This window comes from Varroa destructor, unplaced genomic scaffold (genome assembly GCF_002443255.2).
Source record: "Varroa destructor unplaced genomic scaffold, Vdes_3.0 BEIS01000005.1, whole genome shotgun sequence".
Lineage (NCBI taxonomy): Eukaryota > Metazoa > Arthropoda > Arachnida > Mesostigmata > Varroidae > Varroa > Varroa destructor.
Window position 1 is genome coordinate 38993456 of NW_019211458.1, and position 26698 is coordinate 39020153.

The following is a 26698-nucleotide window of genomic DNA, read 5'->3' on the forward strand; positions in this document are numbered from 1 at the left end:
AAATGAATTGCTACGTCCGATTCATTGTAGTTATATAATAACGAGTTTTTAATTAATAAACTATAAATTATGTGATTAACGAACATTCGGGTGCTAGAGGCTCCGAGTTGAAGTTATTTATAGCAAACAGCGTTCTTTTCGTGCTGTTTCACGCCTGCTGCATCGTTGCTGTGTGTCCACTGAATGGTGTTAGGCACAACTGAGCTGGGTTGGTTCAAACAAATACCCTTATGTCTGCATCCTTATCGTACATGCTGCTTTCAAAGGAAGTTGTGGCGCCTTCGGGCAAGATGACACGATGTCAGCTGCAGTTGTAAAGGCGTTGAAAGTTGGCCGCGCCGCCTCTGGCTTTCGAAGACACTTTATTTAGTCGAAGTCCGCAGACGGAGTCGAAGCGAGAAAACGGCCCGAAGCACTTTCAGACAAGTTGAAGTTTATCTCTAGGCTAACTCATGAACTCGATACAACGTACAACATTTATACGTACAAACAACATCACTCGTAGTTATTCATATGTAAGTATTCACACTGTTTAGTCCTGCTTATTACGTTTTATAGTATAAGGTAAAATTGAGCGGTTTAAATTTTCGTTTCGTATACGCATGATTGATTTCTACCATCGAAATTCGATAATAAACCTTCTTCAATGCTCCACTCAAGAAAGTCAGTTGTGTCACGAAGTAATGAGCGATGGTTCCTTATTTATATTTATGGTATGCGGTCGCTGTGAGATACTTTGTGAAAGTTATCTTTTTAGCAGAATATGACCATTCATAGTTTAGAGTCGAAACCTTAGCATATCTTTACTTTTTGTGTGCACAATTTTTTTGATGTTCTTTTATTATACCGTGCTGTTTCATGAGGCACCTTAGTGCTATCATTTAGCTGGAAGTCAGCCGTTTGAAGTAACAGCTAGTGAGTACCAGACGTAGAACACGAAAAACATACTTAGCCAACATTACCATTTTAGCGATCTAATGCGTTAGGTACGTAACAATCAATCAATTATTCAACGCTGGACCTAGATTATCAAACGCCTTATCGCCATTCGAACTATAAATTGCAGTTAAGTTCTTATATTCCAACCCACTGAAACCCACAAAATACAAAGTATCCAAAAAAAAAGTGTATATACTGTTTACCGGGTAAAAATTTTCGATCGTTCTTTTTTGTCGGGGTGAAACCAGTGGGTTTTTGAACTCTTGGCTTTTGAACAAAGCAAATTTAGCAGTGTGAAAATGCAGGAGAAGTATCGTAGGAAGTTTGGACAGATCCACCCGAGTAATTGGTTGAGAGTTTGGAATGGGTGGAACTATTCGGGATGGTCATGGATAGCGTTCTGGAAAGCTAAGAGCATCAACCAGTTTTACTACCCGAGAAAAAGTACTGGAAAGTTATCTTGTGGAAAATCTGTGAGACAATCAAGTCGTGGGCTTGATGTCTAAATATCAAGTGTTCATCGTATTTAAGTGCGCCGTAAATGGTAACCTTACCTCAGTAATGGCACCTACTTACTGTCAAGGGAGATATGACATAGACTCTTGGCACAATGGTAGTTGAAAAAATATGAACAAAACGCACAGTTGTTGGAAGAGATTATTTAGAGCGATGAAGTTCAAAATTAGATGGACCAATCGATCGATATGATTGCGACTGCAAAAACACCATGCAAATTTATCAAAAAAGCAATGTGTAATGTGGAATTTCGAGAGAATGCTTCACTTCTGTTTGACAGTACAGTGACTTATTCATTGCATCGCTGTGTGCCTTCATGAGCACATTGGTAAAGATGGCGAACTCGATTTCTTTCTAGGAAAGAGCGATTGCAAACTGTCACGTTATGTAAGTGAACATCAATAAGAATTTCCCAAACAGGTGGGTTAAATGTAGACGGTCTCTAGACGTGACGTCAATGGACCTTTCCTGTCGGGATATCCCAAGTCAGGACAAGATTTACGCCTGCAAACCCATTACGCTTAATATTTCAAGGCTGCAATTGAGCAATAATACATTCTAACGCCAAATAAACTGTATGGTTAAGTACATCCGACACAAGATACCACACAAGGAGGTTTAACTCACTTAAAACAATAAACACTATAAATTGAGTTTCGTGTGATTTTGAAATTTTAAGAGCAAGAGAACCAATACGCTATATGTCTACTATGTCCAATGGGGCTGGTTTAAAAGGTGTCGAATTGCTTAGGCCGAGGAGTAAGTATTTTTTGTTTATTAACAAAAAAAAAAAACAGAGATTTAAAGGGTGGTCTACTTCATTCGAAATATAAATAGCTTTTACTAGATAAAAAACACCCTTATATGACAAGACTTGGGTTGAATTATCTTTTTTTTTTCTACGATATAAAGGCCAGTATAGCTTCATAGAATATTCAGTTGATTGTATAGAACCACAGCAACGTCATGCCAAGGGCTTACGTCAACGATCCCTTCCAACGCTTTTTCTAACTGTTTAAGCCCGTTTGTTTGTACGTTGCAGGTAACTGAGTGCACATCAGACTTCTTGTTTACGTAGTTTTTATATGAATCGATTTTTTCTTTGGCTTGGGTTACAAAATTAACGCTTAAGAGTATGACCACGAACATCCCCTTCGTTTCGATATGAAACGAAGTACGTCCGCATCTTTAGATTTAATCGATTTCGTGCGTCTCCTAATCTAGTAGTAGGCGAACATATTACCGTTGCACTATCACGGGGATATGAAATTTGAGGCTGATGCACATTAAGCGTTTTCCAACGAGGGCTCGTTTATGCACCTCGTAGAACAGGATGCCAAATAAACCTCAGGATCACTTAAATGATATTATATAATACCTGAATACAATTTCATCTTAACATCAACAATGGCTTTACATAATATAATTCCATGGTAATTTTATGTTTGAAGTCTCGTATGCAACTTGTGTAACCAAGCATACCTTAAAAAAAGATTCAGGATAAAATCGAGCGTTTATGCTAGTAAGCTGGATTTATCTAGATTCGATGGCCACTAACTTAAAGCCAAGGCAAAGCATGCACAAGACTTTTTTTTGGCTAGGGATACCCAGAGCAGCAAATTCCAAACTTACAATCAACGGCAGAAATCAAAGTTAATCTCTTGCAAGCTCTTTGATCTCGAAAACCTATGTTTTTCTATCCGATCTTAACATAATTACGTCCAAAAGAAAATGCGCTCTGTATATTTTAACTGTACCTAACACATTACGCTTGATGATAAGCTTCTGGTCAGAATGGCAAAGGCTATGCTAGCGCATTAGTAAACCTTGGGTGACAAATTGTTATTATTTTATCTATGGAATGGTTTTCACAAATATATTCACATGTTTAATTTTTGGTTCCGGGAAGACGAAGAATTACAGTTGTTATATCCAGTTTGTATTCGACACGAAACGGCGAATTTATGTTTCATAAAGTTTACTTTCGTTAATAGCGATAGCTTCGACGGTACCTACTTGAAAAACAAAACAAAAAAAAAAAAAAGAAATTATACAAATAATTTCCTTTTTAATTTATTACACCTATGACATCTAAGAAGTTTTGTAATATGTAGAAAGACACATACATATCATATCACGCGTAGGTAACAGCAACTGTTTAACATCCTATACAAATATACGATTTGCTGTTTCGCCCGGGTCCTATGAATGGAGAGTGCTATGAACAGGTTTTTTAGATGACGGTCTATCATTTGCAAGATGCGTTTTCGCTCCGACCAATTCATTTGATTAACCAGTGTATTGCTTAATACATTTCATTTTGGGTTAGGTTTTCAGGTCGGTTTTTCCCATTCATGCTTGTTCCATTGATCTCATGTCTGACTGATGGACGATTTGTGGTAGAAGGTAATATTCGACCTATTGCCCATTGTCGGTATCTAGAGGCATAATATTCAAACTTTAAAAGGAAGGCAAGATCATTCGCTTGTTAGCTTTAGAGTTGAACAGTTCAGTAAGCCACCACTCTTTGATTGTTCAATGAAACTGTGACAATGTGACCACCAGCTTGACGGGTATGTTTGCAAATATGCAATGTTATGTTACCTGAAAGAATTGCGCCGCTGAAAGAGTGAACTAGAATTGAACGATGACCTCCGCGCAGCGTCTGGTTGACCAGCGACCGACCTGATTAACATGCTTAACCTAAACAGAAGGTTTTTTCAGCAGCTGTGGACATCTTAACTTGCACTTTTCCGTCTGCTGCCTAACGTAGCTGTTCTGTATATTGCTGCAAAATATTGTTAGTATTACAGAATATGTTTTTGTATTATCTAGCATGGAAATTCGTTCTTGCGGTCGTACACTTTTCCATGCAAAGCTTTGCGGACAAGCCCTGTTTACCGAAAGTGATCGAAACTTCTCGTGCCGTTTTTGGGATTATCACAACAAAAAGGTATACATATAGGACTCGCTCGTTTTAGACAATCCAGTATTACTTTATCGAAACAGCCAAGCGGAATTTTAGACGCCTGCATTTCACTTGTTATTAAGTATCAATCCTTAACGTACAATTCTGAGGCGACAATTGAAGCAAACCGAATGAAGTTTACATTCAGTCTGATCTTTATTATAGGTATTTTCATATCGTTTATATGTCGCATGTTACCTCTTTGTCGTTATTGAAGCTTGTCGACCGCTTTGTGAATGAGCGCTAGCCTTCGACGAGATCCATATCCTCCCATTCTCCGATTATATCCAATTTTTTATTTCTGTCCATCTTGCTATCAAGAAGAGTCGTATAGACGGACTAGCAGCCCTAGCCTAGGAATATCCTGCCCTCATGTCATTGGAACAAAGCTGAAGTGGTCTCTACAAGTACAGATCGGTGCGCTCCTTACGCCGAAGACACACTCGTGCAGCACTCGTATACCCACACGCATCGGGGGAACCTCACAGCTACTACGTTGCATCTGAGCTCAAACAACGAGGAGGAGTTGCACTTAGAATGATGTGCGGCCTGGTCAAGCCCGCAACTATCTTGTCGTTCGGCCTTTCAGGCAGACTTCCCGAGTGATCGGACGGCGTAGGCTGGGGTGGGGTGGGGTCGTCAACCTATTCACTGGCCTACATAAGGCCAGCAACGACCACTACACACGACGATTTCCTTTGCTGCAGACATCCGAGCTATTTCTGCCGCTGCCATTCCTGCTGCGACTGCTGTCCGTGATGCTCGAACGGCAGCAAGTCGCTGCTATAATTGAATTTGACTTGCTCCTCATGGCGATTCTCTTCCTTTCTTGCTTGCTCTAGGCCAATGTCCCCCCGCCCCCGGTTTGTTTAGCCCTTGTTTGGACTTTTCCACAGACACCCTTACAACCAGACGGCTAGGCCGACTCAACCAAGCCGGATACAGACGAGAGCCCCCTAGGGATGACCGCTACATGAGTCCTACATCAAGTAAGCAAGTAGTGATCAAAAGGGATGAAGAGAGGCTACCTTGTTTCCGACAACGGGACACAACTAAGTGCCTTAGTCATGTGGACATTCATTCTACACAGAAATACGTGGTGGCCGAAAAGCGTTTTTGTTTTATCTGTGAAGACTATCGGAGAGGAGAGAGCAGTAAAAAACAGGGAAAAAGAACGAGAAAGTTGAGATGCTAACGTTGTGTACTACAAGATCTACTTCGCCTGCTGTTGAACAGGCCATGTTCGCGTGCGCATTTATAATCATATGGATTTATCCAATATACGTCAATATGTTAAAGAATTTTAAGCTAGTGAGGCAATTTGATGTGTGCACACTCGGCTGACTAACACCCATACCCTGAAAGTCGATTTAGGCAATCGTGCTCGATAGAACTAATTGGATAGTGTGACATTTGGTTCGTTATTCGAAAACTGATTATTAAATAGGTTCTTATATGCATTCGGAATAGTTATCATGGAACCGAAATACGTAACGCTTTTTTTTTATGTTTGAGGTGTTTCGCTACTCTTTTTAAGCAAGCTCTCGAACTTCGTTCTTCGGCATAGCAGGAAAAATTTATCGCTATTAGAATGTCTAGTCGGGTGGGTTTCGCTGGGCTTAAATAGGGTTTCTCCAACAGCCATTATAGCAACCACATGTAAGCATTTGCCAGCGTTAAAATTTGAATCAGCGTGTTCATAATTGCAACGGCAGTGCACTCAAAGGGATGCACGTTGGCCACCCAGAAGACGCCGCTTCCTTTAGGTGTTGGCTTTGACTCGAATATGTGTATATATATGAATGGGTTTTTCAAATAGATATAAGAAGCTGTTTTGTGAGTAGATGATATATGTCTTTGTATCCGTTATGAGTTTTAAGTAAATGTCCATATGACTATAAGTATGAAATTAAGTGACAAAACGTGGTCTTGGTAAGTGAGCTCTATCGAGCTATTGTGAGGCTGCGATACAAATACACATAACACAAAATGCATGCCTTTATTATTAAGACAATCATACGAACAAGTGCAGCTCGCTAGTTAAACAGCAACATATTTATTTGGTATCGGACAACGCCGGGCTTTCATTTCTATAGTCTATACTCCAACATATATATATGGCCATTTATTTGTCATGTCAATAATAACAGAAACCGTCGTCTAGCTATACTTATTAAACGACACACTGTTTTCATATGGAGACAAGTCCGAGTGTCTTAACATTTGGGTTATGAACAGATAACCACTTAACGTATAGCTGAAAGCGGCTGGATTTTGTTTCGGAGGTTCCTCGCCAGTGTCGTACTTTCGGTTCCGTTTATAATGGCTTTCTTTTTCAGTTCAACATGGAGTCTGCTGCTTATAACTGCTCGTAACTGCTAAATAGTTTGTTCGGTAGAACCTACAGTTTATGCACTTTCGCCCTTTCCTTAACATCCTACTGACCATGGTTCAAGGTGAGAGTACACAAATTGTCGATAGAATGCGTCTGTCATTTACGAAGGGGTTTTCCCTTCTGACAACAGCCCGCGTTAGGCACGAACAACCAAAGCACTGCAATCGAAATACACATATATAACAGACAAAAACTACCCGCCAGGATGTATTTGACTGGTCGGAGACCGATTGAAGAAGCATGAGATACATTCCTCGGCTAAGAAGGTTTTCAAGTGCTTTTTTTACCCTATAATCTCACTCCGTTTGTAGTTTCCACTTTTTCCTAAATCAAATACCGAAAAGTATTTATTTTTGGTGCCATGTTCTGTGTGGGCCGTTGTTATCCTTTGCAACAACTATCAAAGCGGTGTATCTGTTCGTCTACAGCTTCTTACGGCTTTAGACTCAAACTGGATGCTACCATTGAGGGCTGTCAAATTTGCCACGACACTTTGGAATGTCGCTGGCCAACGCAGGGTTCATCGACAGGATGCAGAATGGCAGTAGCAAAGGCGGAATTCTTCCAAGGATGAATGGCTGTATAAACGGAGTGTCTCCTGGGACTCCTTGATTTGCGTGCCTGGGCCTGGCCACAGCTCTCTAATGGATCCTTGCTGTGCGTGCTTTGAGCTTTCGATCTGAACGAGTCCAATTCAGACATCGAGTCAACTGAGTTTTAATATGCAAATACTACCAGAATTTTTCTACTACGAATTTCTGCTATTTGACATCAGCGGGTCCATGAGGCTCTACTTATTTTAGTGGAATTCCGAGGTCTGGCAATTCTGTAAGTTTAAATATAGGGTACAGATGGAAGTGACCACTAAACTCTCTAAGAGCTGTTTCCTAAGAACATTTTACTGCCTGTTTATTGCAGTTTCTATATTCTTCCAGAGAATCAGGGAAAACTTATACTACAAATTCTGAGATAGATATTCTAGTGTAATAGTTCATAAAATGAGGTCTTATATCTTACACTAAGGTTTTATCTGTCCTATACTTTGGCCGAATTAAATTTTCAACCTTCGAGTTCAAAGCTTTGTGAATCTGCTGAAGTCAGGCCTTACGCATTTCGGACCTTCCCTTTAGAGTGGAACACTCGCGTCCAAATCAAACGCATTATGAAATCGCCAGGTCACTCGAATTTAAAAGCTCAAGCCAACTTAAGTTAAAGTTAAGGCCGTGGTCCGGATGCGAGTACAAATCCAAGAATAAAAAAGAAGGTGCCTAGTTGATATCTATAGCTGGTCAGCATATATATAAATAAGACTTATTCAATCACCTGAGCAAATTGAGATGGATGGAATATATTTCTTATTCAAAAGCCTAATGCATCAGGTATCCTGTTGTTTGTTGAACGTATGTTCTGGTACACGAGTAAACCGATTAAAATTCAGCTGGGTATTACTTTTCATTCTCTTCAGTCTTTGTGGAGCGCTAAAAAAAGGTTAGCTATTCCCTATTGAGTCCCGAGCAATCGACCAACGTAAATGCGCCTGAAGCATTGCACTGATAAATGTAGATACTTAGTTTGTATGACTATTGCGGAAAGCTAGCGAAACGTCTTCGGTAACTGGTTGGTAAAACTTCGCATCGTCATATTTAAACACAAAGATTTACGGCGTTCGCAGTATTGTTGCCGACAGCTCTGACCCATTACTATTGGAAAAACATGTCCAATGAAGTCCGAACAGAAGTTAGTTATTTTGTGATACTAGAATGGCATCCATTTTGTCGAGAATGCAGAACTTAGCAGCTTGGGCGTTCCTACACTACGATTAAGGGGTATTTGCTTTCCGTTCAACACACGACAGTTTATTTTTACTACCTATTAACTTGATTGTGGTCGACTGAACTAGAATAGTACTCATCAGTAAATGATATCCGCCAGACCCTATCAAATAATACAGTAATCCTGAGCTCAACGTTGCTTGGTCGCTTGCCACGTAATCGTTTAATTTCGATTTTGTGTCGACCGTAAAAGCGTCGTTACAATCAGCCAGCAGATTAACGTTGCGCTTCGTAAGTGCTAGGCATCGACTAAATAGATGAAGACAGCGAATGAGGATGGAAACAATAATAACAAACTGCTATCGAAGAACCGTTGGGGTTAACGATTATTGATATTGTGCGTTGTTTATGGGTACACTCGTGGTTATGCAGCGAGAGTAGATGGTACAAATTACGAGTTATTATTAGATACGATCGTCAGATCAAGACGGAGCGGCAGAGGCAGTTGTAGAGAGGAAGAGAAATGGGTTTGCGGACCATAAGGTCGAGACGTCGCGATCTCGAGTGGTATCTGTACATGGCTGCCGCTGTAGCCAATACCACTAAATCAAGGGCCCCTTCAGTTGTATGGAAGCAACATCTTCATGCGCTCCTATCTATGAACAGCTCGTAGCAACGCAAGAAGTTGTGCTATTTAAATACGTTGAACGTTACTGCATGCTTCCGATGCTCCTAACGAGAATACTGACTTGTATTCTCACGTTCGAATTTTTTCACTGTTATATTTTCCCACTGTTCTATATGCAGTCAAGCTAACCAACTGGCTTCCCGCCAGTCGTATCAATGGTTGCCTGATGACCAAATGTGCCCGACCTATACTAGCATCTTAACAAGATCATCTGTATAAAAAAGCAAAACACACCAAATAATAATAACAAGTACTGAAACGTGAAAGATTACGACCGGTGTAAATATGCTAGCTTTGATTGTAGCATGAGTTGAATCAGGCCATTTTCGAATAATGAACAGTTTCAAGAAATACTAGAATATATAGACCGCCCTCCTTGTAGAATACAATAGCTTTCTACAAGGAGCGCGGTCTCGTCTCGATTCGATCCATCAATGAGTGGCCGCTATGTGTTTACAACGGACGAACTTCAGAACGACGATTCTTCGACGTTATAGGCTGGATACACTGGCAAGCTCAGTTGTATTGACTTTTCCAGAACAAGCTATTGGTCCAGCTGGATTGGGCAAGGTTAAAATGATCGAATTTAAGCAAACAAAAATCGAATGAATGAAGTTGTATGGATGGCAAACCATGGCAGATTGTATGGTGCAATGATTACTCAATATGATATAGTAATTCGGGTTAAATGTTTTCGCGTTCTTCGATGCCATCGAACGTTGAACGACGTATTGATGGGTCAATCAATGACCCATTAATTTATCGAGCACTGGGTAATGTTGGGCAGAGCATTACTCTCTTGTGGTCGAGGTGTTCTCTTGGGCGGGTAATACGTTTTGACCAAATGCTGTTACTTTGCGACAATTGGATAATGGCAACCGAATCTGAGTCACTGCCCGAACGCCCGAGCGGGTGCGCGAGCGGTCTCCGAAACATCGGAGACAGAATAATATGCAGCATTATAATGTTTAGTCAAGAGAGTCAACAAACGTTGTATAATAACTAAATAAAATGCGCCTCTACAGAGCGTCGCGTACAAAGAAAAAACGCACTAATAATAAACATGTATTAATCCATGTTGTCCTAGATGTGGTGTATACACCTTCTTTCTTGTAAAAAGGGGGCCTTTCAATTTTGATGATTGCAATCAACTTAGCGAATTCAAATAATCTTATCTCTAGATCGCTGTTTTAGATATGTCAGGGTTCATTATCGTTTTTTTTTGCAAATGTAATAATAATAATTTTCACAGCTCAACAGTCGGATCTGACAAAAATCCATTTCAATATACATTTTTCAATTTTGACTTGAACTACGAGGACATAAAATATGATCTTTATTGCAAAGTTTTATTTTACTAAATTGTAATTAGACTGTGGCCTTATCTTCGAGATTGTAAACGTCTGTCTCAACAGGCCTAATTTCGAAATTGAAAAAATTCTAATCACTTTTATCTTGTTCGTCATATACCCATCTTTTTTTTTTTTTTTTTTCTTTTGCTGAAAGCTGGCCCAGTGTGTAGCAACGTCAGCGTGAGGGTGTATCACATTGGCTAACTAATTATGACTATAACATATGGTAGTGAATTAGCGCTCCACCTACTCACGATAGCGAGCATATACAACAACTAAATGTCTCCTCTTCAGGCGTATTCAGTGCTTTGTACATAGGTAAATATGATAGAAATCGATGGTACAAAAAGAGGTTAACTAGGGGATGTTGTGGAACGCTGTCTAGAAGTATATGTATGTTGTTTACTGGTTTCATACCAAGTAGAGAAAGAATGAAGCCGATGACTGACTGACCAACTAAAAGGCTATTGTGTTGCTGGCGTTTCCTATCCCTATCGATGTTGTCTTGCTCACTCGCTTGATTGGCAGCTTCTCGCTTGAGGGAGACCGAGGTCTTACGATGGCTAGGAAGACAACCACTTGGGAGCGATAGGGAAGTGTTCCACGTTTCATGTTGAGGCTGTATGCGAGTGTGTACAGGCTGAGGATCACGATCAAACAATCAACACAATTGCTTGAAGACGTCTACTCCTCGTCCCACCTTCCACAATAGTATTTGCATCCTCTTTACGCACAGTATTTGTTAAACATGCACTGTCCCCTCGGGACTACCCATCTCATGCTATTGCCCTTTTGCAGATGTGCCAACACATAGATATATACAAAAACAGGCCACAGTTTCGGACTCACCTAAAACTAACACCACCCTTTGAAAGGTGCATCATTTAATGCTGGCCACTCCTTAACACCTTAATGATATTTTAGAAAAGCCGAGCTTGTTTGTTTCGTCCTTATCATTTAGGCTAGTGTCCATGTCAAATTAATACAGAATTCTCAACTGTTTGTCCTAGCCTAAATGTAAGGAGAGACAAATATTCAGCAAGCAAGCAAGCATTGTTGATTACCACGCCTTCGCCCCCTGATTGTGCCATGTTCTGTATGTTTTCGATGAGCGTCTTCGCGATTAGCTCCCCTAACAAAGTCGCCAGCAAAGTTGATATGCCCCAACAAGCTGCCTTAGACGGATAAGTGCTGGTGCTCCTTGCACGGGGCATCCAGACATTTCAGAACACATTCACGATCCGAGTTTCGGCTCGTCCCCTGGTTGCTATCTATACTTTGGGATTCTGTGCCAATCAAAAATTCGTTGTCTACCTTTTACTAGTTTGTATGCAACCACCTAAAGAGTAGCTGTGCCTAAGCTTACACTGGATCCTTGAACCCATAAGGTGCCATCTATCTCCCAAGTATGTACTGCCTTGCTTTTCTGATAGGTCTAGAAACAGGTTGTGGAGCAACAGATCTTTCACCCCACCGCGTTCGACACAGGGCCTGATCAGGTAGGGCGTCCAATGTTCCATCAGGAGGAGTGTACTGTGATGTTAATTGCGCGCCGATATGTGAGAGGTTTACGAGGCAGTAGCGAGGCACATTGTTAGATGGGGCCCACCTAAGAAGAGAGAGAAACATAGGTCAAGGAGATGAGGTTCTACGGAACACATGAGCTTGCCCTATATAGCGCCTGCACTCACGGTAGTCTTGCTCCAGGTGGATCATTCATTGGAGTTGAGTATCTACATGAACGGACCTAGAAGGGAGGAGCTTGCTGCTGCGGTATAAATTAGATCAGCAGTGATGTCCTATTAGAGGAAATGGAGAGAGTTCCTTGTAAAAATAGCCCCAACGTGGAAAGCTATAGGAAATTCACGTTGTTGCAGTAGGTGCTGCTATCAACTGACTGCCCCAGCTAGCTATTTTATGCAAGAGATCAAATCAGGTACAATTGGTAATTCATCGCGGAGAGGGCAAAGTGTAAAGATCGATAAATAATTTTTTTTGATGGAACAGAGCATCTTGTAGTTCCGTTGGTGGTCAAATAAAGAAACGCGGAACCATCGTTTCGATTTTTATTAAGGAATACTCACAGCAGAACAAACAATAATTTTTCTCATGCAAATTTCTATATTTCCTATTTGATTAAGGTGGTGTATTGTTGACGTGCTTGTGTGCACGTGGTAGTCCAGATTTGAAGCAGGGCATCGATAATCTTCGTTTTGTGCTGGGAGCCAGCTATCGGGAACAATACTCAAAGACAGGAGCGGACCCGAAACTCAATCGAGCATCCAGCTGCAACGACACAGGGCTCATCCAAGTGATCGGAAACGTGCCTAGTGATTTTGTCGTCCTCACATGAAGCTGTCTCGGCGTTCTAAGCTATCACACCTGGGAATAGAAACAAGAAAGTTCATGCAGAGAGATTCATGTGTCTACGTCTAATAACGTTTTTTTTCTGCACCTCAAACAAACTTGCAGATGCGACTAATCTACAGGATATTCGTGCTGAGAGGTTTGATACCGTATAGAAAATGCAACAAGCTTTTGTATATAAAAAACAATCCGTTATTGTTTAGCATGAGTTGTGTGCGTCGTAATTTCCCTACGCTTGAATTCTTTAAAACTCTAACCTACATTATTTAATCGCATATGATAGGTATTTTATGTCGGTCGAGTTGACGTTTTCCAGATGACAAACGTCGTCCCTAATTGCAGATGCGACTTAGAAACACTGTATCGCCAAAGCACGAAGTTTGTACGAGGAGTTTATGAATGCACGCAGATACTTCCTATGATAAAAGGAGAGGAAGTGGAGACGCGGCATATACTTTTAGGGAAGTCTGAGAATCTGGGTAGCTGGGCTGGAACCCGGCGCCCTCTCTCCCGCTTTGTTTCATTGCGCTGAATGCATCAACATCATCTATTTGTAACTGGCCGTTGCGGCTTTGTGGGAGGGACGTTATTCATGCGGAGCTTGACCATGAGGTTCGTTATGACAGCGACCCTCCTCGGGGACTGCTTTCCTGGTAACATGCGTTCTACCGGCCATGTATGTTCTATGCACAACTGCCGCACATGTTACCGTCACTATTGGGATGAAACTGCAATGTGCTCGAAGGGAAAAATAACGACGATTACGTTATTCTGCTCATGATAATCGCGCATGATTTCGCCTCTACAACTACTGATTCTGCATTATTCTTTATTAACCATGTCCATATAGCTCTTAAAGCTCTGAGATAAAGGTGTGCCACTTAGGTACAGATGATTATGTCAAGCGGCGTCAAGTAGCGCTGTACTATTATTTACGTATAGATGCTTTAGTGCTGGCTGTGTCCACTAGGCTGAACATATGCTGTGGGGTGTTGTACCGAACGTCTTCATCAGATCTCCTGAGGATCGAAATGCTTCAGGTGTGCATGCTTGATGGTTCTGTGACAGGCACTATAAGAAACGGTCAAGGAAGAACTACAGAAGGCGCAGGGATCCTGCAACAAGGTGATTGTCGAGGGATGCCGTTGCGCGGTTAGTGCAAATGAATCGCCAGAGGGGATTGGCGGTCACGGCGGCTTTGGCTTTCTATTGCCGCTCCCCTTTCTCCCCCTGACGAAAAAAGCGTGGTCACTACGGGGACTGTTTAACAGAATATGGTAACGATAAGCCGTGCATGTACGTGGTCCGGTAGAGTGCGCGGTTGTTAATAGCAGCAAAAAGAATATTAATGCCATCTCAGACAGATACCGTTTACCTCACTGTCCTAAAACATTACTCGATAACGATGCCCATTGATTACCTAAAACAGGGTGAACGCACGTACCCTCGTCTGTACAAAAAGATGGTCATTTTTGACTGTAGCTGTGTTCGACCTACGTGGAAATTTCAGGTACGAAAATGTACTGCTGGCTGATTTAGCTTGATTGACTACATTATATTGCTTCTTTGGGGCCTAGAAGTAGCTTGAAAAAATGTTTATCTATATTTGCAATGTATGCGCCTTTGTTTTTTTATCGGAAAAAAGTGTTTTTTATGTAACTTCGCAAAAGAGCATATGGACATATTACTAGAAAAATACGTACAGTCAGGAAAGTTGTCAAAATAAAAATGCAACTTTATAGTAGGAGTTCATTCGGTAACAGTTTTGGGACAGATAGTATTACTTAAAGATACTATTTTGCTTTTTTATTTTACTTATCTAGTTTTTTTTTCTCTCAGGATAACAGGGCTCAACATCAATACTTTTAGATCCTTCCAGTAAAAAATGCTCATTCAATAAAATTCGATTTCGAGTGCTATGCTATTGACAAAAAAAGCTTAAAAGTCATCAAAGGGTTACAAGCAGCGTTCGGTACATATGTGCTCAAGCACGATGGTGTGATCGCTCATTGTGCTTAAGCACACATGGATTATAATAATCTTTTTCTTTTGACATCAGTGCTTGAGTACACCATTTCAGTGTCGTATTTACCGATATCGTACAATGCATTCGGTAACTACAAACGTCGTAGCCGCCTATTCGCGCCCGCTTCCGTCTGTCGGTCCCTATTGTGCTTTTGACTTCGCGCCATATCAAGTCGGTACTTCCATTCACGTAGCTATGCGTCAGCCAGACAATCACTCCTCTTCTCAGCAGGTTCTGCCGTTCGGCTCTCGGCTGTTTTCCCCTTCGCGCAAAATTGTTATTGTTGCGGTTTTTGTTTTTGTTGTTGTCGTCGTCGTTGTTGAAGTGTACTGCAATCCAACACAAGAAGCCGGTTATTCCTTTCTCTCTGCCTTTCCGTTGTAAGCAGCCATGGCACATCGGTGCCCTGGGCCAAATTCTCTAAGATCCCTAAAGAAAAAGCGCTATGCAAGCGATGAGAGAATCAGATCGAAAGAACGCCTCGTGAAAACGAAGATGGCACGACCCAGAAACGGCGGTAGCAAAATTAACGCGGGACAGAAGAAAATGACATTGAAAAAATCAACCCGCGACGCTATCCCCAACGCTGCTCTTCTTCTAGTCGCCGGAGCGTCTATAGTGCCGTCGACGATCCACTGCCACCTCTCAACCAGCCTATCGTAAAAGCGACCGCTTCGTCTGCTAGTTCCCCTAGTGTTTCCCCTTAAAATTCCATTAGGGATGAGGTTGCAGAAAGGCTCTTTCTGCTACTGCGGTTGCCTGTCTCATTTCAATCGCTTCTGCGCATCGCTTGCCGGCGCTGTGTACAAGTAGTCTCTGGATTGGCGGGCATGGGGGAGTGGGGTGCGCGTCCGTGGATGCCTTCTCCGTAGTTCCGCCGGTTTTTCTCAAGAGCGCAAACGGCGCGAGACAACGGATATCCTCAATTCTCCGTACTCGGGGCCCTGGTCTTAGAAAAAAAAGATGAGTGGGCGCATAGAGCAAAATGGGGCGGATGAGGGTAGACATGGAAGAAAAAGGAAGCAAGTAGAGGATGAAGCCGGCTGAGTCTCGACTGAGCTAGGGGTAACTTAGAGGACTGGGGTGGGCTGTGGAGAAGAGACACTAGATTGGCGAATGCTGACCGACAGACGGGAACGGCAATGGAAAAAGAGCTGGGGCAACCAGCAGGAGTTCTCCACAGTTTCCGCCGCCATAACAACTGTCGCCGCCGTAGCCACTACCTTGATATCAGCGACGACAAACGGGCTTGCAATGCAGAAACGACAACAAAGGCGATCCAGGTTACATTTTGAGCCATAATTGTGTGCCACTATCATTTTCAAGCCACGTACGCTGAAACACCGTCGCGAACTGCAGCGACATCTTATCTGCGACGTTCATACAATCAGGTTAGCGATTCCTCAATTATGCATTGTGTGAGTGTGCTGCGAGATATTGAAAATACGTAATCTGTTGATGATACATTTATGACGGTACATTGACCGCTCACTTTCGCAGAGCTGAATGCTGCTTTGGTCATTTTTTCGTACCAAAACTGTTTGAGATTCGTAGTCTTCAACGGAACTGACAGCACAAGCATTTGCCCTCATTGGTTTCATAACCTTTTTGAAGACCTGTCACAATCACAATTTGTCAATGAATGATTTAACGTCACGACCTGAAAATAGCAGTTGGTTTTTGTTTTATAAATATTTAGTTAAAGTTTTGTGAGAGACATCATAATTAAACGGAAGCCATTTTTCGGTATTGAGTATTTTTCCGCACGATTGGTTACTCAGTTGCGTTGTCTAGTGACTGTAATAAGCTTCAAATAGATTCGGTTACAAGTAGCTGCCAAGCATATATTTTTCAGTACACTCAGCTTTGTTTTCTTATGCAATGGCGTGATGAGACAAAAACAAGACAGTCAATCTACTGTTTAATTAAAAATGTCCCTCCGATGGCTGTTAGTTGTAACAAGGGTAACAATAATATTCCAGCCTCAAACAGATAAGTTGCTGATGCTTCCGCAAAGTGTGAACTTGCTCAGGGTCAAAAGTTCTGAATAACCTTTAAAGTATGCACCATTAGATATTTTTTTTTGACAAATATATACATCATGCTTTTGCCTATTAAACACTGTGAGCTAACTAAGAGTCACTGGACGGCAGTGAGCTTACACGCAGATCTATCGTTGAGCGTTGAAACTGACGCTCATTATTTAGGTTTCCTCTTTCGAAAATAGCTGAAAACGCTGTGCAAGGAGGCCATCACCAAAACAACACTTCGTAGTAGGTAATCGGCTTATCAGTCATTTTAAGAACGGAAATTGGGTAACTGGCGACTACACGGAAAGTGTCTACTCCTTAGTACTTCGGACGGAAGAATCAGTTGCTGCTTTCACAAGAGCTATTAAGTAAAGCGGAGCATAAACGATACTCCTTATGCTGGCTCGATATGCGATCGTAAGATCAAATGGTATGAGATGACAAAAACAAAAATCGGGTACATTACAAATTGCTTTCAGGACGGATGGATACACGTGCATTGTTTTTCGGGGACGATTTATGCGAGTGTGACCTTTGCCTGGCCCGCACCATCGCCTTAGACGATAAATGGGTCAATCTGCGCTACCCATTAGCCAAGGACCACGTGAGCAAATAAGAAGGAAAACAACTTCGGCAACAGTACTAAACAGATTCGACGCTTCTGCGATTCGGACGCTGACGCTCGCCATGCGTTCTTTCGAGCTGTCGGCCGAATGGGAGACGATCAATGCTACCAGATATCTCGAATTCTAGAGACGCCTTAGGGGCATGCGGCAGGCACACGCACCGTGTGTTTCTATCTGAACCGAAGAAAGAAGGTTTGAACCTCTATAATTCTTTAAGTCTGCGTGAATTTGGTTTTTTTCGTTCGACGAAGAAAGCAATACAGAGGAGCATATCTAAAGTTAATCGAAAAATCGTTTGTTTAGCTTATATACAGGTTTAACAATAATGGAAGTTTTTCTTTTGACAAACTCCAGTCGATAGAATAACATAAAGCAGTTATGCATCGCTTCGTTACCATTACCGAAGAAAAGCTGTAGACAGACATGTCCAGTTTGCGGTCGTTTCTAATGAAGAAGATCTAACTGGAAGACTGTAAAAAATCACTTTAATAATATAGCGGGAACCAATGTTGATTGGCTGCTTGTCTAAAGCTCAGTCTCATAGTTTGCTGTGCTAATGCGGGCCGGCCGGGTGCTCTGGCGTCATACGACTATATGTGTATGTAGCTAGAATTGACTCGAGACCCTGTACGCAGTGTGTCGAGAATGGAACGGTCGTTTAAAAATGATATTATAGACCTATCGATCGTGGAATTGGCTCACTGAATTTGCCAATCATCTGTTTTAGCGTATTCTCGCTTTCATGGAATCGCACACCTTCGCAAAAGTACTTTCACTAGCGGAAATGACCAACGTCAATCTTTTCGATGTGGATTTGGCAAGCGGACAAAGGAAACTGTTGAACTCCACCGCTTTAGTTCCAAATAGTAGAAAATTGATGTTATTTTTGTCCTACTTCGAAGAAGTCCTATTTTCTAAAAACTTCAAATTGATTATCCAAAATTTCCACGAATAATGGTGCTGGAAAACTAGTGCTCGAAAGTTATAGATAATGGAGTTTTTGTTCTGAGCGCATATTACCATTGTAAAGTGTGCCTCAGTTCTGCTGCTGGCTATCTTCCGAAAATTCAAATAATTTCTCGAGAGAGAACTCGCGTTCCATTAAAAGGGCTACACGATCATCGAGCAATGCTAGCGCAATGGCAAGTACACTACGACCATTAGGCTTTGGCATATTTATGAAGTGACCAATGCTCCAACGTGCTCTGTTTATTTATTTCCCACACTCCTATTCTCCTGATGTTCTCATTCGTCTTTGTCTAATAATGTGGATAATAGACAACCGATGTAGTTGTTGCTTTTTCGTCGTAGCTCTTCGGTCTCGTAGCGAAAATGGGGAAAATACCGCAGGTATGGAAGTTGCTACTGCCGCAGCTGCCGCTACGAAGGTGTCTACTTGGACCTGTCATAAAGAGATCGACGGGAGAATGAATGGGTATTTGGTGGTTCCGTACGAGTCAATGGAAACGACTAAATAGCCAATGGGGCGATTGCCCGCTTTACTCCGTAGTGGCGCGCATGCAGCAACCGCATTAACTAACAGACGAAACGAAGTTACCGACCAGGTAGACGGAGTCCACGTAGCAGCCATATAAAGTCTGCTGTTCACGGTAAGCGTGGCTAAGTCGATGCAGCCATGTTGTTGGTGGCTTGCTGTAGTGGTACACAGTAGTAGTTCGAGCTCCTATTTCTTTCCTGACTTTCATGTACATTTGCAAGCTAGGTAGGTGGATAAGTTCGTTGATCCGCCTGTCTGGGTTTGATCGTAGAGGTTTCTCTATGGCACTGCAGTTGCCGTATCGTGGCGTAGGCATCGACTTTGCTGACCACCATAATCACATGAGGGGGTTCGTTCAGTCGGGGACTAAGCGATTCCCTTTTTGGTGCTGGACGACTCCGCCTTACAGCGACTCAAGTGGCTTTACCGGATGAGCGGGTGGGTAAGCAAACCAGGGAGCTCAGCGATCTCTAATTCGGTTAACCTTCGCTAAGCGTCTCAAGTCGGCCTCCCACGCTGTCTCAGCGTTGCTTTTTCGAGTACGGAACTTTCTCCGCTCTTTCTCTTTCCCTTTCTTTCCATCAAGAGTCGACCAGTAGAAAACTCAGGAGCCAAGTCAACTATGTCGGCTTAGTTCGAGTTGCGCCGCAATGGCGGCGGGCGCCGACGCTCCAGCTGCCGCTGTCGGCCTTTGCTCTCGGACATTCGACACAGGGTCGGCCGAAGAGTCTGGCTAACGGTGACGCTCCACCAAAAGCTGCAGAAGTCCACCCGTGGTCAAGGGCTAGGGGGCGGGTGTAGGGTAGAAGGGAACAGGCAGAAGACCTCCCTTCTGCAAAGGACTTTGGTGGCCTGGTGTAGAGCCTGGGACAGCGCGTTTTCCTTGCTAGTACTTGCTAGAGCGTAGTTCCGACTTGCCCCTGCCACAACAAGAGCCGCCGCCGTCGTCCTGTGCCTATGTGCGTAAGAACATGTGTACGTGTGTCCATGTTGATGCCAGTGTCTCCGTGCAGTTAGAGTTGGCAAACTCGTACATTTGTGCTAGCGGGTAAATTTGTAGGAGAGACAAAATAACGAACATTGCACGGGAACAAAGTAACGACGGAACCAAGGGGAGTGCGGGAATTCAGGAGTTACTTCCTTTGCTCCGTTGTCGTGTTCTTTGTCGGTGATTTCAGCTTTGCTTCTAACTGAAAGCCGCGCCGGTTATTGACGAGCCATACAAACAGGCTGAGCTCTTTATCACAGTTTATTTATTGCCGATCTTTTAGCTACTAAAGGTAATATCCTGAAAGATATTCTGATGAGCGCAAAGGAAGTATCTTTTATATTAACGCTTATCTGAGCAGAATGGAGTGACAACAAAGCCCCACGTTCTTGTAAGGTTTGTCCCGGCATGTATGGTAGTGCCTTCGACCGTCTGTCTTCTATTTTCCTAATTGAGTTAGTCCGGGCTTGAAGCTATCCTTTCTGTCACTTACTTCGCCGTTACATCCTATCTAGTATTATAGTAAGTAATACACCGATTCTGAATCTAACAGATTCTTGTCTTTTCAATATGCATAGCCAAGCTTTACGTTTTGTCCTATTGTATTTTTACTTAGAACGTATACTTAATAGAATCATCGCAACTCCTTCATAGTGGACATATAGAATTAGAAGACCGACTTGAGGACATAAAGCGGCCAGATTTCTAGGTGAGGCATCTTACATACTGCAGTAAGAAGGATATATTAATTATAGACTGTTCTCACTCAAATTAAGATTCAGTTATCTATTCTTTAGATTACAGTTCTTAAGTCGTTTTTACGCTCATTACACGTCATTTTTGCTTCACCATATGTGCGAGTCACACAATTAACTAGAACGAAAGCTCTGCGCTACAGGTCAGCCATGAGGATCCCAGATTCGTGTGAAGGAAATTATTCACAAAATTGTCGACAAAAAAATTGTGGTATGTTGTAGACAGGCGCTGAAGAACCAAAAAAGAACTATTTACGTAAGTTAATCGAACTATGAGCCTTTTTACAACGAGGTGTTCAAGGATGCCGCTTAGACGGCTTGGCTTAGCAGAAGTGAATGAAGGAAAATGTCCCTTAAGGAGGTCCGAGCCTTAAGAGGGCGACGCCAACGTTGGAAGAAAAGATCCCCCCAGGGACGATTGCGTTAAATTGAGCTGTTGTTGGTAAAGCGATGGTAAGGTTGCCACTGTCGTTGCCGAAGTCGACAAAACCTGAACTAGCACAAACCAACGTAACACGACCATAACTTGTCCAAAATCTCACTCAAAAATCCTTTCTCGGTGTCAGTCTGTGCTTTGCGATCAGACCAACGTTATTGAGACGATGGGCCACCGAGGCCGTATATACTTGGTGAGGACTCATGGGACCCTACCTGAGCACCAAGGATCGTCAGCCTAGGCAAATGTTAAGTGTGCCGATCGCTGAGAACTTTACCATGAGGGACATTAACCCTTGTTTCTTACACGAAGTTAGATACACACGCAGATCTCATGTAAGATGGCCATAGAGTTCGAGCATTTGTCATGTACACCATATTTAGGGACGCCTTTTAATAGAATCTCTAGATTTTGATAAAATATGATGTATAGAAGAAGAGGTAAATAAGAGTCTTACGGAACCTCGACTTCACCGCTCTTGCAGAGGCTGACAAAGAGCGTCCGATTTTTAGACTGGATGAGTTATTAGATGGCTGTTAAATAAAAGCGACGCCAGCTCGAAACTCTAGGACATGTACATAGAGAAGTGACCTTTGAGATTAATAAGTCATCCATTTTGTCACATGCGCGGAAAAATGTTAAACGTTATGGAGTCTTTTTATATATAGAGTCCAATAGTTGAACGTAGATTTACTTTTTTCCTGGTAAATTCATGCTGATTTGGGTCTGGGAGCTCAGGCGAGCATAAGTAGGTAAATAAATGTGACTCACAGCGATCCCCCCCTAAGGCTTCTGAGCAAAGAGACAAGAGAGTTTTCAGGAGCCGAGCGCGATCTATTTTAATCAAAAGGATGAAGATCGATGCTCCTTAAAGTTATAGGCAAGTTATCAGGGGGCGAAGCAAAAAGTCGTTAAATTTTTTGAACATACGTTCAGGGACAAAGTTGATGTTATTAAGGCTGATGGGGTATTGGCAAACAGAACTGGAGTAAGGTCCATCAGAAATAACCTACTATGAATTAAAGTAGTTTAAAAACGTCGTTACTTTTTCCATATTATACGATATAGGCAACTTCATTGTGCATAGTTAGCAGCTCATTTGCATTTGATTCTATGACGGATAGTGAGTGTAACCCTATAGAAAGCCTTGCGGAAAGTGTGTGCGAACAATAAACAGTTTGATACAATGGTGACTTAATTTACATAGACGCTCGACAGTGATATGTGTCCACGTCGTTACGATGTGTGGGAGACGGCCAAAATTTGCATGAGATTGATCAATTTTCGGTATATATCTTCCACTCCCTGTTGCTGACCCGGGAGAAAAAGAATAGTTAAAGCTAGCTACGGTCGCACCCATATCACTAAAAATTAATATGAGCTGCGAAGGAGTCAGGATCTAAAAGGAAAGATTTGAAAATTAAATTTTGGCCAACTGATAGGAGATGTCTGATGAAAGCGTGATTAAGACTAGACAGAACAGTTCCGCTTGAAGTTTACAATGCTAAATCAACAATCGTATTATTTTTGGGCCTAGTAAAGTTGAACGATGTAAAAAAGTAATTCCTCTGTCTTCGAAAGAATCGGTGTGAGTGACGCTTATTTTTTTTTTTACTTAATGCCTGGCAGATTTATAATTGTAGCAATGTACAGCTCTTCTAGAGTATCATAATAGCTCTGTGCGATAGGTCATATTGGAAAATGCGCTGGCAGGTGATATTTAATTAGCGTAATTTGCAAGCGGCGAGCGGCAAAAAGCCTCGTTGACAGACGTTTCAATTTCTGTGTTAGGGATGCTGCTTTCACGAGCGGTAGTATGGCTATGATGATGCACTGAAGTGTGTACAGGCCCACCAGCTTCATTAGACAGAGAACCTTGTAAATGTTGCCAAAGACAGTTCAGCCCACAACGGTACGTTATTTGAGTAGGCTTCACTGATCGGAATTGTAGCAACACACCGAACGTTAGCTTTTAACAAGGAGTCGCATTCAATTGATTTGATGGATTACAGGCGGGCTGGTATAGCTTTAAAAATTCTGACATCCTAATTTTATATATATGTATATAGAAAAGGTGGAAAAATATTATCTGTCGGGCTTAGCGTTCGCAAATATAACATAACATGTCGAATAGTTTTCGCACGATTACGGTTTCTTGTCTAGATTAATTACTACTACCTTATCTAATATGATACTTTACAGATACCAATATTGTTTACAATTTACTCAGTCGTAGAGAGGAAGTTTAGCATTTTTAAGGAAAAGTTCACCGTAACTCGACGAACACGATTCTAGCACTCGGTGTCCTTTTTATGGAAAAGAGCGACCAGCTAAAATACAGCATCCTGTACATATGTATCCTCCCAAAAAATACATTCCATCCCAACTGTGCCACTAATGTATGAGGTGGCATTTTGCTGGCCTTTAAGTTCGTCGATCATGTCGGGCTATTCCGCTGGAAGCGTATCTAATGCACGTGCAACCGATCAGCAAGACGTGTGTAACATACAGAACTCGTCTACTTCGCTGACTCCCAAAGGAGTTGCGTAGATCGGCAAAGTTTTAAGAGGATTTCTTGCCTTCCGCCTATCTGCAACTAATCAAACATTAATTCGTTTTTCTAAATACGGACGTGCATTTCGTGTAGGCGAATAGTGAAGCATGTAGGTTTGTTATTGATCTTTCAACACGCGCAGTATCTCACCACAAGCATGGGGCAGGTACGAACGTCTAGAACCAGTTGGTAGCTTGATATCCATTAAATATGGGTTCTGAACGATTCTAGACCTGACGATGCTGGTTGCATAACTTCACGAATCGTCTAAGAAGAATCCAGTCATTTAGAAATTTTAGTTTTGAGCCAATGTCTATCAATATGGCCTCCCTGTGATGAGTCAGCGTACATGAGAGCTGTAAGCATCATTCGCGTTATATGTTCGCATCGAAAGTGCAGTAAAACAGTATCAGTAGTAGAAGATTAACTTTTGATCGAGCTAACGGCTTTTAGGTCTTATGTCTGTATTATGTATCATGGCTAAATGTTTCGCTTTCTATTCTGTTCAGACATAAATATCTTTCAAAATAGGGTCTTTTAGAATAATACCGATAAAATGTCAATGCAAAAAATGTCAATATTATTTTGCCGTCAAGCCGAAAGTGCAAAAAGTCAATATTTAATAGACCAATTTTAAAACATCGTTCACCGTTAACATTTACACTGATCGGTTTTCAGGTACCATCAGTTCTCATCGTCGAGTTTGGTTACGCCCCAAATCCTCAAGCAATCCCGGCCGATTTTCGGCTCGCCTCCGGCTGTAAGACTTGCAAGGGAATCCTTACTGGTACACATTCTCATACCGGCTGTCGTGTATGGCATGCCTAACGTACTTATTCTCCAAGCAACCCCCCTTCGCCCATCGCCCAGCACCTGTACGAGGGTCGTACCTGAATGAGACCAGCGATCGGCGAATGATGGCGTGAGTTAGGTGACTGACGATTACCCCAATTGGATGACGCTTCCGAGCAGCAGCAAATCCTCATTCGAGCAATGGATCACCTCAGGCCTACGTGACTCCTAGCCAATCTCACCGCTATGCCGCTTCTACGACTCGAAGGCGGCGACAATAGGACTAGCTATCGGAATAGTAGTTGTCACTTTATCACTCACCATCGGGGCCTATTGCTGTCAACGATCAGTCGGCCCCCTTCCGCTGTTACAATCATCAACACGATCATCATCACGAGTAGTCGGAGGAGGTGATTCTAGTAGGAAACCGGTGTTTCTCTACGGATCTTGTTCTCTCGGCGGTCCCTTAAACTAGCAGTCGCATACGGACCGCGGATCCTCTGCTGATAGGCTTGAGGAGGCTCTGGAGAATGAAGGCGTATCAGCCCACTTTAGTCGTAGCCTTGGTCCGGATAATTTAATCCGCAATTATAGGTCGTGATGTTGGCAACACCAATCATACTCTGTTATGCATTGGAGATGGGACATAACAGAACATATTGGCTATTGCATCGATCCTCGTTATTCTTTAAATTGCAGGATTCATATATCAATATAGTGTCTGGTATGGAGCGACTTCAGTAAAAATCCATTTTATATTTATCTACTTCATGTGTTTGAATTAACTGTACATCTTAATGGATCTCAAATAGACAGTAACCCCGCTTAGAAGTGTTCTTCACTGTTATTTACCGAAGATGGGTTGCTCCTACTACAGGACTATTGACCCCTGTGTTTGCCGCGTTTCGCTTAACCTACGATTGTTTGAATATTTTTATAAAAATTCGATAAACATAAAAAAACAAATTATTATAACTTGTTTTTTTTTAATAAACGAGCCTTGTATTCTATACACTATTTTCCCTAATCTGACTCAATATAACCAAGGAAGGCAGCTAATCACTTTCTTGCATGTTTTGATTTTAGCGGCTGTATAGATCAGATTAGGCGATGCCACGCCTACAGTTGAATGCGAGTCTGCCTGTAAAGCCGGTTGAACACGTTTAGGGCTTTCCCATCAATTAGACACAGGATGGCACATGTGTGTTAATAAATTAAGGCTAATAAGTTTAAAAAAAAGTTCGTATAGACTCGAAACATTAACGATAGCCTGATTTCCTATCAAGGATCGAGGCAGTGCATAGCAGATCGGGCATCTATGGAGATTTGACAATTTTCCCGCGGTATAAGTGGGAGGGATTTCACACGACCCATCACATTGGGTTGCACGCTTAGCTAAGTTCATAGAGCAGTGGCCAATCTGTCAATCGAGTTATGAAGTAGAACAAAGCTTCTGACATGATTATATAGGAAGAAAGACGATTCAGAAGTAAGGTCCCGTGATAGACGTATCGCCATTGGTGCTCCGTTAATCACCCTTTCGCACCACACCTATTATCATCATTACTGATTGTCCGAGTGTTAATATTCGTATTACGTGGACGTTTTTCAGTGACAAACGAAATTTGGGAATGTATTCTTGATACACAGAAGTGGAACATCTGTTAAATGCTATCAATATATGCATTGATCTGCGGTAGCTAAATGAACTATAACTTTCAAGTTTAAATTTTTTCAAATTTCATAGAGATTTTTTTCATAAATATTCTAATAAACCGCACCATATCGTATTGAACCAGTTCGTCTGTTGACGACGAAGGCTTTTGTATTGTCCTAAATAACCTTCCATTGTCCTCTTTCCATATTGCACGCTATAAAAATCTCTCCAGGTAGAATTGGAATCGAGCCAGCCTATATTGATATTTTGTTTTGATTTCGTAGTGTTTCTATCATCAATGACTCAACTTTGTTTACGATTGCCAAAGCCACTTACAAT

General features: G+C 42.0%; 1 protein-coding gene and 1 long non-coding RNA gene across 3 annotated transcripts in view; one reads left to right on the forward strand and one right to left on the reverse strand.

The window, feature by feature from the left end:
- The first annotated feature begins 271 nt into the window (after positions 1 to 271).
- Positions 272 to 26375, forward strand: LOC147755670 (uncharacterized). The gene is made up of 3 exons (XR_015328704.1): positions 272 to 515; positions 12772 to 13136; positions 24589 to 26375. It is a non-coding gene; the product is annotated as an uncharacterized LOC147755670 (long non-coding RNA).
- Positions 12684 to 26698, reverse strand: part of LOC147755671 (uncharacterized) — a 60267-nt gene continuing 46252 nt past the window's right edge. The window contains exon 3 of one of the 2 annotated variants that reach the window (XR_015328703.1): positions 12684 to 13012. Coding sequence is in view for 1 of the 2 variants with exons in the window: in XM_086990486.1 (XP_086846612.1) it covers positions 14982 to 15352 (371 nt within the window). In the remaining variant the exon portion in view is untranslated. Of the gene's footprint in view, positions 13013 to 14916; positions 15353 to 26698 lie in introns of those variants that run through there. The other variant, XM_086990486.1, reaches the window with a different exon arrangement.